Source organism: Egretta garzetta, unplaced genomic scaffold, assembly GCF_000687185.1.
Source record: "Egretta garzetta isolate BGI_Z169 unplaced genomic scaffold, ASM68718v1 scaffold101, whole genome shotgun sequence".
NCBI lineage: Eukaryota > Metazoa > Chordata > Aves > Pelecaniformes > Ardeidae > Egretta > Egretta garzetta.
This window is the reverse complement of record NW_009258666.1, coordinates 471,236-484,788: the sequence shown is the minus strand read 5'-3', so window position 1 is coordinate 484,788 and position 13,553 is coordinate 471,236. Positions and strand designations below refer to the sequence as shown.

General features: G+C 45.2%; 1 protein-coding gene across 2 annotated transcripts; it reads left to right on the top strand.

The window, feature by feature from the left end:
- The first annotated feature begins 63 nt into the window (after window positions 1–63).
- DHDDS (dehydrodolichyl diphosphate synthase subunit) lies at window positions 64–11,548 on the top strand. 2 transcript variants are annotated; one of them, XM_009648480.2, is made up of 8 exons: window positions 70–1,159; window positions 2,097–2,213; window positions 2,826–2,968; window positions 4,317–4,433; window positions 4,646–4,747; window positions 5,401–5,515; window positions 7,454–7,561; window positions 10,589–11,548. In XM_009648480.2, exons 1-8 carry the CDS (start codon window positions 1,097–1,099, stop codon window positions 10,823–10,825), a joined length of 1,002 nt encoding a protein of 333 aa, XP_009646775.1. In that variant the 5' UTR covers window positions 70–1,096; the 3' UTR covers window positions 10,826–11,548. The 2 variants fall into 2 exon arrangements, with proteins under 2 accessions (XP_035744293.1, XP_009646775.1); XM_035888400.1 differs by lacking the exon at window positions 7,454–7,561 and having other exon boundaries at window positions 64–1,159.
- The last annotated feature ends 2,005 nt before the right edge of the window (window positions 11,549–13,553 follow it).

Here is a 13,553-nt window from a genome sequence, read left to right as displayed (position 1 = left end):
CGGTGGGTGGCGGCCGGGCTGTCGGTAGGGAGAGCTGCCTCCCGGAGAGAGAGCGGCCGGGGGCTGTAGAACCGCCTGGCTGCACCCAGCCGGCTGGGCATGAGCGAGTCGTGTCCTTCCTGGTGCTCTGCCCCTGGCTTACGGACCAGGGGGTTCTTTGCGAAGCTGCTTTTTTAAGATGGCTGTGTGAAATCGTATGTAAAAGATTGATTGTTGTTAGTAGCCAAAGAGGATGCGTTTTCAGCCTGCGTTATTCGAGGGGAGCATTAAGAGCTTTAGAGCCCGAGGTTCAGCAATTTCTTGCTGTAATGTTTTGTGGTTGCATCTGTGGCTTAAGTCATCCCTTCCTGAGGGAAGGGGCAGAGAAGGCCGATACTACAGAAAACTAATGAATCGGTGTAATTTGAACCTGTTTTGGTCCTTAGATGTGTACAGGGTGGCTGCCCCCACATCTCTTTCTCCACAGCTGCTTTGCCCACATCTCCCAGGCCTCCTAGCTGAGAGAATTGGAGATTAGCGTGGAAGTTCAGCAAACTCTTGTATCTTGTTAGCTCAGACTAGACATTAGCATTCAATGTGCAGATAACATTAAAAACCCCAGTATTTTTACAGCTCCAGAGGCTACAGTTCCCTGCTCGTGAAGGGAGAGAAATATCCGTGGTGATGCCAGTGCAGGGTAGCTGGGGATGTAGGTGGTTGCTTTATTTGAAAGGTTTCCAACAACTCAAAAGCATTGAAGGTCAGTTTGTGCTGCCGCCACTCTGTGGCGTGCCTGGTGATAGCCCAAATTGTGGGTCTGTTCTTACTAACCAGCTAGTTTGGCTGGAAGACGCAGTAATGTTTTGTTTAATGCTGCCAGATAGTGCAGAATCCATGCGCATGGTGTACAGCTGGAAAACTCCAGAGCTCAGTTCTGAGCTCCCCCATCAAAGTACTTGTACAGATGATAAAAAGGACTCCAAAGCAGCTAGTCAAAGTTTATTTTTCCAAGGTGATGGTTTGTAGCATTGCTTTGGGCTCAGACAGAATCTTCTGTACCTCTAACCCCTTTATTTTCGTCTTCCTCTTGAAAAAGAAAAGGAGCTTTCGGTAAGACATGTCGTGGATCAGAGAAGGCGAGCTGACCATCATAGAGAGATTTTGTGCCAACATCATTAAGGTAAGGAATTAATTTGGTTACCTGTAGTAAAGAATTGGCAGGTTTGTCAGGGTTCAGAGTGGAATGGTCTCTGACTGCTCTGCTCTAGAAATATAGCGTTGCTAGCAAGGGTGCATATTAATGCTGGCACTGGATGTACATCCCTCAACAGCATTTGAGGATGGAAAATTACTTAAGCTTAGTCTTGCAAATGAGCAGGGCTATAGGCAGTCCTTGCCAATAATGAGCTTACACTCCCAGGCTTCTGTGTTTTGTGCCCTTGCTGATGAAGGCAGGGTATGGGAGGAGGGAGAGAAGCAAGATGGCTGAATTGTGAGTCTGAGAAATGACACTGAGTTTCTCTTGATTAGAATAATAACTCACTAGTTCCAGGAAAATTCTGTCCTTGCTCAGCAGAGTCTTGAGATTGGTGATGCTATCCTTCTTGCAAAAGGATCTGTGCAGACTTAATGAGGTCAGCGGAAAGGAATACTCGAGTCTCTTAAGCAGGGGGAAAGTCTCATGACTTTTTTTTTTTGTTTTCTCTTAAGTGAATTGTGTCTGTGAAAATGCCCTTGAGCTCTGAAATAAAAAATAATTACAATTACGGCAGCATAAAACAGGGTACGCCCTCCTCTGTGGCTGCAGAGGGGTAGCTGCTTGCTCTCCTGAGTACTACAGTTCTCTGTCATGCAATAGAAACAGGGAGGGCAAAGTTGCTTTTTACTTTAGGCAACTGTCAACACTGATGTGTTTTTTAGAGAGCCTAAATTGGGGTTAGCAAAGAGGTAATTAACATCTTACTCTTTCCAGCTCCAGCCTGGAAGCTGGGAGATACACAGTGCTCTCCTACAAATAGGCGGTGCTGCCAGGAACAGCATGACTAAACTCTCTGTGATGCAAGATGCCAGCTTGGCCGTTCACTGTCTGATTTGTTGTGTTTCTCCTTCTTTTCCAGGCAGGTCCAATGCCCAAGCATGTTGCCTTCATCATGGATGGCAATCGTCGTTATGCCCAAAAGTGCCACGTGGAGAGACAGCAGGGGCATTCGCAAGGCTTTGATAAGCTGGCACAGGTGAGAAGGATGTTTGCTGCCTTTCAGCTGTGTGTTGAAAGTTTGAGCTGTGTTCACCAGCTGACTTGTTTACCGTTTGATTGGTGTATTGTGTTCCTCTTCTTCACTGGAGTCAGGCCTGTGCTTGGAGCTGCTGTTTGTCATCAGATTTCCCAGCTTCAGCTCCTCTCTCTCTTCCTGTAATCTTGCAGAGTCATTCTCATCAGCTGGTTTCCCCCCCCCCCTCTCTGTTTTACACTTGATTAAAATATCTGAAGCTTTTAATTCTGTGAAGCAGGTTGAATTTCTCTGGAAATGTTTTGAAGGGTAAGGTATTATATAATTTATAATGTTATCTACAGTAAGTGCTTTCCCTGGGTGGATTAGTCCCATAGTTATTGTGTATTTGCATCTTTAGACAGTGATATTTTCCTCCTGTTCTTTAAGATGAATCTGAAATTCTCATCTAGTGGGTTTCATTGTCAGCTCTTGATAATTGTTTCATTTGATCCAGTCCAGCATAGTGGGAAATGACAGGAGGGTTTTAGCAGTGGAGACCTGGGTCTTGCTGACCTGTCTGACCGAATCTGTTTTCCTGACTTTTGTTTTCCATTATATTTTGTCGTCTTGCAGACATTACGGTGGTGCTTAAATCTGGGCATTCGGGAGGTCACTGTTTATGCCTTTAGTATTGAGAACTTTAAACGCTCCAAGGAGGAGGTGGATGGACTAATGGATCTGGCAAGACAGAAATTTAGCCGCCTACTGGAAGAACAGTAAGAATCCTCTCATGTCTGTATCCTACAGGGTGGTACTAAAGCAGAACATGATTAAGAGGTGTTTACAGGGCTGTTAGAAGTTGTGAAAATAGATTAAATAAAGGAAGCCGTTCTCCACCTCTAGCTAGAGATTTGTGTTGAGGGGCTCTGCCTACCTGGGTGGGATGTACAGCTCCTGAGCATGCACAGTCCCCAGGCACACCCGATTTGTGTCTGTATCGCATGGCTTACTGTGCAATGATCCCATCCAAACAGTTGGAATACTACAGCTTGCAGATGAGCACAGTGTAATTAGAACTTCTTGCTTAGCACTAGAGTGCTAGACGCCTTATTTTCATGAAGTATCAAAGCTTTGTCTTAAATTCTGCCATAGAATTCTTGGCAGATGAGAGTTTAGCTCGACAACTTGCTTTGCGGTAGCTTGAGACTTCTACATATGAGCATGTGCTGTGTTAAGTCGCTTGTTAGAGTTGGAGAACTAGTTCACATATTGGGTGTAGATAGAACTAGTACTGATTTGAGGAGCAGGGAGTGGTGTTATGGTGCTTTGCTGCTTGGTGGATGTGTTCATTTTCCTACGCCTGAGTGGTGCACGGAAGGGGTGCTTATCCAGTTGAAGTGAATTTGAAAGGCAGCGAGGGGGATGCAGCTGGAAGAATGGGAGGGCGAGGACAGTGTGTGTGTGCTAGTAGAAGATGGGAAGGCAGGGCTATCTGAGCGCTGCAGCACACCATGTCTCAGAGGCAATTTCCCTGGTTCGTACCTGATGCAGCCTTTCATCAGGGGGTGCATACCACCAGGCAGACAGCAGCAGGAACCTGTAAGATCCCACAGGGTGTCCTGTCTGCTCAGAATAATGCTATAGCAGGCATGGATGATTTCCTATCTCATCTGATGTTCACTCCACCCATCCCACCCGATGTTAATCTTCCCTTACATCAGAAAGTAGTTGTGCTGCTCTGTGTGTGACCATTAGTCATCTTAATTTTTAATTAGTTATAGGTGGCCAGAGTCTGTGGTGGTATTCTAAGTTTTCCATGTGGATTAATATAACTTCAGGATATAAATGCCTAACCTGTGATCACTTAATAATCCTCTGGTTGTGTGTGTACCTCAGGAACTCGTACCCCAGTTTCCCTTTATGGAATGGATTGGGCTGGTCAAATCTAAGCCAGGTGTTAACACCTGAAAAGCATTTGGTCATTTTGCCTTTTTCTGATTCTTAGTTGTGCTGAAGCTGTGCCTGCTGTTTCCATTTGGTGGATGTTACACAAGGCAAATGTGGCACTTGTGCAGTAGGGACTGATCTGTTTTCTGTAGTCCTCACTCCTGTTGTTGGGTGTAGGGAGAGCCTGAAGAAGCATGGTGTGTGTATCCGTGTCCTCGGGGACCTGCCACTTCTGCCCTTGGATATTCAGGAGCTGATTGCCCAAGCTGTGCTGGCAACTAGGAACTACAACAAGTAAGTAATGCACAGTTTGATGTAGCTGATACCTCACGCCTTCCTCTTCTACTTGAAGCCTGAGACTTGGCAGCCGTGATACACCTTTTTTTTTTTTTTTTTTTTTTTTTTTTCCCTTTGTCCTACAAGCACACACAACTGTTGTAGATGCTCCTCTCTCACATGCTGCACTTCCCTTAGGTTAGTCTTTCATGTATTTCTCCTCTTTTCAGATGCTTTCTAAATGTCTGCTTTGCGTACACATCGAGACATGAAATCAGCAATGCTGTCAGGGAGATGGCATGGGGGGTGGAACAAGGACTGCTCGAACCCAGGTAACTCTTGTCTTTCTGTGTGAGGCTTCATAGATGAAGACTGCCTGGTCTTACCTCCTACGCTTTATTAATAGCCTCTCAGAAGCCAAGTGTCTTTTAAATAGATCTCATTAAACCAGGATGACTGGAACAAATGACTTAAAGTTACTATGCAATGTTTGGTTTTTATTATTTCAGTTACCATGGTGATAGATACACAACCAAGACAGAAGAGAAGTTAGGTCTGTGTCTTAAGTTAGTTTAAATGTGAAGGCAGATTTTATGCCACAACAATTGGCTGCTTGGCTGGCAGTCTTAGCTACGAGGTCAAACAACAGATGAATCACGAATACTGAACTGTTCCTCCACCCTGGAGGAGATGGAGTAGTTAGCACTCTGCTCCAGATAGAAGTCTTCACAGTCTGGTTCCACCTCTGTATTATGTTTCAAAGAGCATGGGGGAGATGCCTGGGGGCTGAAAGAGCATTTGAAATACCCTGGGGAGCAGACAGCAGTGTCCTTCAGAAGCAAGTTGATGACTGGCTGTGGTACAGCTCCACCACCCAGTTTTAATCTGCAGTCCTGTGTTCATAAAAAAAACCCCTCTAGTAATTCTGATTTAGTAGTGCCACCTCAGGAAAGTGATCTTAATAAGATGCATCTGTCTTTCTTAGTGATGTGTCTGAATCATTGCTCGATAAGTGTCTGTACACCAACAACTCCCCTGACCCAGACCTCCTGATTCGAACCTCTGGAGAGGTTCGGTTGAGTGATTTCTTGCTATGGCAGGTAAAGTCTTTGTTTTCTTCTTGAAATATTCCATCTTTGAATCGGAGAGTGTTCTGCTGACTCCAGGTGTGAGCTGACGTGCAGGCTCTTAAACTCCCTCTGCCAGGGGTTGGGTAACTTCTTGGATGGACTGAATGCTGGGGCACCTCTGAGGAATCTGTTTCTTGCTGTTCTGTGATTGCCTAAAAATACCTTTCAGCACAAGTCTGAAATTGTATCATTCTGAAAACACTTAATAAGAAATCACAAATTACTATAGCTGACAGCAGTCAAGGAAATCGTGAATTACTCATCCTTTTGCTCCTCTTTTCACATTTAGGTAATTCCTCAATTGGTAAATTCCTGGCTTTGATTAATTTAACCTGGCAGTGCTTTCCTGGGATGAGGAAATCCCAGGAAGAATTTCTAGATTCCTGGGAGAGGTGTTTGTCACATGTCAGCTGTAGGTATTGGAGGTGTAACCCTATAACGTACATGCAACATACATGCCTGACTTGTCACAGTTTCAGAAGTTTATTTGACTTTCATAATGAAACAAGACCTCGCAAGATAGGTTCTAGGGATGGCAAAGTCAAATCAGCGTGACTAGGCTGCTAAGTTAAAACACAGCAAGTTTTTAACGCATATAGTTCATGTATTTCCAGCTACAGTATCCAAAGCTGCTGTTGTCTCTCTCCTGTGCTAGGCAATATTGACTGATTTGTAACCCAAACTTTGCAGAACAGTTGAGTCAGGCTGCTTTACTTAAAGCTAACATTTTGGTTTACATGTACAATTTGGAGCCAAAACCCAATTGCCTTCAAGTGACCACATCAAATGTTCCTATCCCAACTTATTTAATTGGCAAGTTCACAGAAGTTGTCTGGCCGGAGTTGCGGTTGCCTACCAAGGCATCTCCCTCTCCTCCCTGTATTTTTGGGCACACGTATACCCTGGATGGGTGTTAGTGCTGCAAACTAACATTTTGCTTGCTCGTCTTGGTGGTGAGCCCTGGCAGAGGTGCCTCAGAGACTGAGCTTGTTACTGGGGAAGTCGGTGCTCTGTGAGTCTGGCTGGCGCAATGCCCCTCTCCTGTGCCATGGATTACAGCAGAAGCAGCGGAGGAGAACGCGTGCTTGTGCTCTCACGCTGCCAGCTCACGTGCCAGAGCGTTAGTGCAAATTTCCCTTTGCTAGCAACCATGTGTGTCCTGGCAGCCCCAAAGTAGGAGGGCATTGTGCTATTCAGGATGATTCTCTGGTGTCAAAGAAAATGTTCTTACGGTATTTTTTTATAGAATTGACACTAAAATTTTCTGTATCATTACAATTTTAAGAGTCACACAGAGTCCTTTTAATTGTTAGATTTGTAGTGATGGTCATAGGAACACATTTACCTGAAACTTTGAGGGACTTGGTGGCGAAAATAAATTTTAACTTGAAAGCTTGCATCTTGCAGCTCTAGGATATCTTCAGCGCACCACAACTCCTAGATTCGTTAAGCACTTTAAATGCCATGAGTGGGCAGCAAGAAATATCACGAGATGTCATTTGATGAATGGCTTAAATGTCATGTCCTGATCCTCAGTTCATCTGCTGTTCCCCCAACTCAGCCTTTGGTAGTCCAGTGTTGCTATTTTAGTTTTGTTATAAGTCTGTGATGCTTAAGCTATTAAAAATACCTCTGTGAAGACCAACATAGCATTAGAAAGAATTCTGCTGGTATTTTTACAGGGATGGGTGACTAATGTCCCAGCATTAAAAACTAATTAGAAGGGCTCTACATTGTGCAGTTTCAAACTCTCCTGGCTGGTATTTATTTCATTTTAAGTAGAATCTGATAACGCAGCCTAGGTAAAATCATTGTGGGGAAACCGGTGTAGTTTGACCAACAGAGCTGCATCTTGATGACTTTTCCCTTGCTAGATGATTAAATTGTTGGTGATCTTGCTTTCTGCAGACATCCCATTCATGCCTGGTGTTTCAGTCAGTCTTGTGGCCAGAATATTCCTTTTGGAATTTGTGCGAGGCTATCCTTCGGTTCCAGATGAACTACAGTGCTTTACAGGTAAGGGAGCCTTAGGGAGATGGAAAATTCAACACAGCACGTTACCTGCAGAGCAACATGCTGGAGATCAGGTGAGAGAGCATAAAGTGGGAAGAGAGGAATTGTTCATTTAGTGAGGTTAGTTAAGATCTTGTTTCAGTAGCAGCTAATGTGTTGCTTCTCCTGTACCCACATGGCTTGTTACAACATCTTAGCATGTGGACAGACTCCTCTGCTTTTGGGAATATCTGAAATATCTGAAGTCACCACTGTCTCTCTTACTCATTGTTCATTCCACCAGCTGGAAGTATCTGTCCCTGCTCCTCAGCTGACAGGATGAAATGAGTAAGCACTCCTGATCTGCTACAGGGCAAACCCAGCCAGTTTAACTCGAACCACTTCATCAGTGGTTTAAGCAAAGACTTCTGAGTTCGCTCTGGAATGAGCAGGGAGAGTTTGCATGCTCTTCCTCTAACTCTGCTGTTGTTTTTAGGGTGGTAACAAGTGGGTTTAGAGTTTTCCTTTCTTGGGAGCTGAAGTGAGGCTGCCTGAGCTGTGAGACTGGAGAACTATCCTCTTCCTGGTGGGTCCAGATGTGCCTACAGAAGAGTTTGTTCCTATTGCTCATTCTCATTGTTCCTCTCCTCTTAAATTTGTTGTGAGCTCTCCCTGACCTGGTTCAGATAAATCTGGCCAACTTAGTAGTGACTTCGTAATCTGGCTATTTTCAAGCAAAACAAATCTGGGAGCTGGAGCTCTTGAATGGGGAAGTCTGGCAGGGCAGCAGCTTGTAGCACAGAGACAGCAGTAACTGGCAGGAGGAGGAACTCGGTGTGGTGACTATTACCTCCACCATATCTGGCTTCTGAGTGTGTCTGTTCCTTAATTACTTGGGTCCTCACAGGCATCACATTGCCCTTTTCTACCTTCAGGGACCTTCCACACCTCAGAGTTGTCAAAGAGGTTATAGACTGTTGTGGTTACGGGTGAATTTAATCAGGTCCAGTCAGCCTGGAAGCATCCAAGTTCTCCACATCCTTAGCATCTTTTATTCCTGTTTCTGCCCCAAGTCTGCCCTTTTCCTACCAGCAGTTCATTGTATTAATACAACTAATGGCAATTCACCTTCTGTGTGAAGTGGAAAGCAAAAAAGGCAGTAGTGTTTGTGATTGACCTTTGCCTCTATTATGAACGGTAAGGTCACTGTTCTGATTTTCCTCCTAGTGCTAATTTCTGATGGGTAACAAATGCTTCTTCTGTTCCTAGCTAGTCTCATCTTTCTTAGTTCTTGTTTGTGGCTCTATGTGTGTTCATGCTATGCCATCATCAAGGTTTTTTAGTGGCCAGATTTGTTCCTTGGTTAGTTTTCTTGCTGTGAAACCCACTTTGTCAGCAGTGTATGAAGCTGCCCTTGTTTTAAGGGATGCAGCCCAGTTGTGCAGAAGGGAGGTCTCCTCACTTAGAGGAACTGCTGAGATGAGGAAGCTTTTTTCACATTTGAAATGGGTGATCTTGAAAGCCAAAAGTAACCGGAGCTCTTGAAACAAGTTACCTTGGTGGAAGGGTTGCATGGCATTGAGAATGGTGGGGCTAGGGGCTTGACTTGCTAAGAAGCCAGAATGTATGACAGCAGCTGTGCCCGCTGTGGGAGAGCGCTGCTGTGTTCAGGACACTGGAGGCTGTTACGGTGTGGCTAAGCAGCTGGATGGAAGATTTGACAAGGTACAGGAAAAAAAAAAAACTTGATTTGGAGGCATTTGATAAAAGATCCTTCCATCAACTCAAACAGCATCACCTTTAATAGCCATCTTCATTTTCCAGTGAGCCTGCTGCTCAAGGGAGTCTGCGGGCTGGTGCTTGCTCACTGCTTAGTCCCAGGTTGAGCTCTAACCTGCTTTTGGTACGTGGTAGACTGAGGGAGAGAATGCAGATGTTGGTTGGCAAATGTGCCCTATGGAAGCAGACATGCAGAGTCTCTTCTGGTGAACAGACAGAATTTCACTTTGTCCAAGGGTGGGAGTCTTACGCTGAACAGGCTGATGATCTTTGCATTTCCGATAAGCTGAGCTACAGCAGTGGAGTGCTGTCAATTCAGTGGGCTTTCAGTAGCTAGGGATATTTCTACTCTCATTCCCAGCACAACAAAAGCTAATTTGCAGTGCCAGAGCATAGACTACTGTGTTGGGCACCGGGAAAGTATGGTGAACAGAGAGGCTCTCATTAGAATAATTATTCTTCTTGCTCATTTGAAAGGCCAGCACTCCCTAAGAGTGTGTGTGTGTCAGGTTATGTCACAGTGACCAATTTGACTCTTTTTAAAAATGAAAGCTTACTCTTCCTGCATGCAGATGTGGTTTTGCTGCAGGCTAGGGTATGTGCTATAAGAAGAAATCAAAAAGTGATGTTCTGCAAAACTATTTCAAATGCTTGAAGGGTAGGCAAGGATAGCTCCTGCCTTTACCTTTCTCCTGCCCATCCTGCTGTGTCTCGAGCCCGGTATGTTATTAGATCACAGGCATTTGGGAAAGCTGTGCCCACTCTTGCTTTTTTACTGAAGCTGATTAACTCAATACCTGATCGTCAGCTCAAAGAATTGCCCCATAAATCATTGTTCTGAATCCCCTAAAACCTTTCAGCTGCCGTGTGAATAGGATCAAAGTTTCTGTGATGACACTGGTGTGCACGTCTGTGGTTTGAAAGTCCTCTCGTGTGCTGTTCCTCTCTGATTCTGATATCTGAGGGTTTTTCCACAACCTGTCATGACCTTTACCTATTTTAACAAGTAGTTAATGCTGTGAGCGGACTTGTCTCTTGGGGAGAAGGTCCAGAAGGATATCCCTGTATATATATATATCTTTTTTTTAATAACCAATGAAGCAGGCTGCCTCGAAGTGGAGGAGGCGCACACAGAGCCACCCTTCATTTAACCTGCAGATTGATGGCCAAGCAGAGGCTATTTCTTCCATAAGCTGTGCTGCCTTGCATCTGCAGCACAGATGAGCTGGAAGGCCTGGTAAAATGCTAACGCTCTGCTGCTTTTCACTCTAGAAGGCCAGAGACTCCTACACGGAGGAAAGGAGGCGACAAGAGTTGGAAAGGGATCAGGCTTACGTGACAAAGAAGCTGCAGCAGGAGGGGTTTGCGTCCCACGGAGACTCTCGGCGCCGACGGACACTGTTGCAGAAATGCACCGCCATGCGGGAAGAGAGAATCCAGGGCTTTCTACAGGCACTAGAGCACAAGAGAGCGGACTTCTTTGAAAGATTGTGTATGGTGTCTGCATGACATAGGTGCTGGGTTGTTCTTGGGAAGACAATTTTTAACCTTATTAGAGGGAACAGCTGCTGCCCGGAGGAATTCACTCGGTGTGGTTCTGCAGCGGGGATGCAGGGCTGCTATAGGATTTTACGTCCCCGCTGGCCCTGTCTGAGGGCAGGACAGAGTACTGTGAACCTTTCCAGTTCTGTGAATGCTGCTGAGGAAGATAATGCCGTCCCTCTGTGTCCTCTCCCTGCCCCTGATGATGGAGAATACATGCACCCTGTCATGTCTCCACTGCTTGGTGCTTTACAGGCCTGTTTTGGTGACAAGTTAACTAAAATGAGCCTCTGGTTCTGTTTGCCTCCTCATGAATTGGCCCAGGCAAACCATTTCAGTCCTGTTAAGTCAGCCTGCACTTGAATTCTTTCCATGGCTTCACAGTAGTGAATCTTCTGTTGAGATTTCCTCTGCTGTCCCATAAGGGGAGCCTTGCTTTCTGTAGGGAGAGGATTATTCCTGGTGTAGAAGGGAGCCCTGTGCCAAGTGGTGGCAGAGATATTCCCCACTGCCTCCTTGATGATAGCATTTTGTCTTTTCCCCACCTTGCCGTGCTGGTTTTGATGTATCTGCTGTTGGCTTCCAGAGAGCTAAAGCAAGGTGGTGTCAGCCTTGCCGTAAAGACAAAAAAGATGCTCGAAAGCTTCATCGGGTTCTGTGATTCCTTCTGAGCAGCCTGTGTGGGGAAAACCCAAATGCTGAAGATGCTGATGTCGAAACAGACTGACTGTGCTTAGGAAAGAGGCTCCGAGCAGGCAAGGAAAAAGGATTGGGTGGGAATTAACTTCATGGCTTAAAAAGAAGTTGGCTACAACCAGGTGGTGGATACAGTATGCCAAATCCCTCTGAGACCTCTCTAGAGCTATGACTTAACATCCTATTTCCAGGGAATGAGGGTGGGCTTGGTTCAGGAACAACAGTAGCCAAAGCCAACCTCTGACCCCAGCCAAAATGGTTTAGAAGGGCTATTTAGCTGACTTTAATGGGAGTGGCCGGAGCAGCCGTGGAGTGTTGTTTGTTCTCAGTTTTCCATCAGCAGGGAGATGGACCAGCTAAATGTCCAAGATTGTTTCCGTCCCCATGGTCAAAATAACAGAAAATGTCTCTATTTTTGTTTCTGGTGCACATACAGGTTCAGCAGTACCAGCTATTGCTGGTTTTTAAAGTGTTCCTTTTTACCTCCAGGTGAAAATGAGAAAATGCAGATTTGAGAGACTTGTAAGTGCTACAAACTCAGCACTTTAAATGTGATTGTGAAGAGGCTAACCACATTGTCAAATTGTGAATAAAGCATATTCATACCAAACTTACTTAAAAAATAAGCAGAACATTTAAAAGTACGTAGAGGCACTTATTCCCAGGTGTGATGAAGTTGGCATCTGGGTCTAATATAATATTATTTAACCTGTGACAGACTCCTCATCCGATTCCTGTTAGACTGGAAACGATTTGAAGGCTGTGTTCTTGTTACAGTCTAGTGTGAGCAATTTGCTGATAGCCCAAGGCCTGGCCGAACAAAGCACGTACCTCCTCTTGCGTAAGTAGCAAACAGTATCTTGGATAAAAGTGTGCCGAGACGATGGGAGCTGTGGATTTTTAAACTTCTTTTGCTGTATTTTCTCTGTCCTTTGCATTTCAGGAAGCTGTCTGTGGAAATAGTTTACTCTCCATGAGATGGAGCACTCTCCGGTCTGCTTTGCCGGGCTGGTGGGGAGGCTGTCTTCTACCTGAGAATGTATTTTTGCCTTAAAAAAAAAAAAGTTTTCAGTTATGTTATGCTGATACAGGTGACCAAAGCTACAGTGGTGGTTTTCCATGTAGTAGTAGTACTGTTGCAGGTGTAGGAATCAAAGGATCTGCCTTGCAAGAGGCTTGATGGGAAGGTTTGAATCCCTTTTATAAAAGCTGTTGCTGTAGTAGGGGAGGAGAAAAAGCTCCTCAAGGGGTGGGAGAAGCTTGTGTTACCTGACAGTTTGTTTATTCCACCTGCATCAGTTATTCTAATTAAAATACCAACTTCCCCTGTCAGCCTGGCTTCGTTAGAGGGCGGGCTTAAGTTATACAGGTAAACTCCAAGCTTCAGGAGCGTGTCTTCCCAGGGAATCTGTGATAGCTGGGGAAATAAGAGCTACAGGCTCTTTTCAGTGAGAATTCCACTTCCCTCCTTTATGTTTATATGGTGAAGATGTGAAAAATCAGCACGACTGGAAAAATGTGCTCTCATTGCATTTGAGGTCTGAAAAAGCCTGAGCGATTACCTGGGGAGGGAAAGTGTGCTTCTTGGGGTGGTTTTTTGTTTTGTTTTTTTTTTCTTTTTTAAATGGATGAAGTTCAATTAAAAGGTTAAAAGTTTGAGGTGCAATGAAGTGTGTATCTTGTAATTGCACTGTAGCAAATGGGCTGTGCCTGTACCCAGGGGTGAGAAATGGCCCCTTTTGGAAGGAGCCCAACTTTGGAGGTTACTCGGTGTGGGTAGGGGCACCTGTGTGAATTTTTAGTGACATTTTCTTGCATTTTGCTGCCTCCTCTCCCTCCCCTCTGGTCAGATATAACTCTCCCCATCTTAATTCTTTTATTTTCTTGTTTGTTTTGCAGGAAGAAGCGCTAGCGGTGATCTCCCAGACCTGCTCTGCCCCCGCCCAGCCCCGCGGCGGAGGGGCCCCGCGGCAGCGGAGGCTGCGCCTGGCTGAAGGAA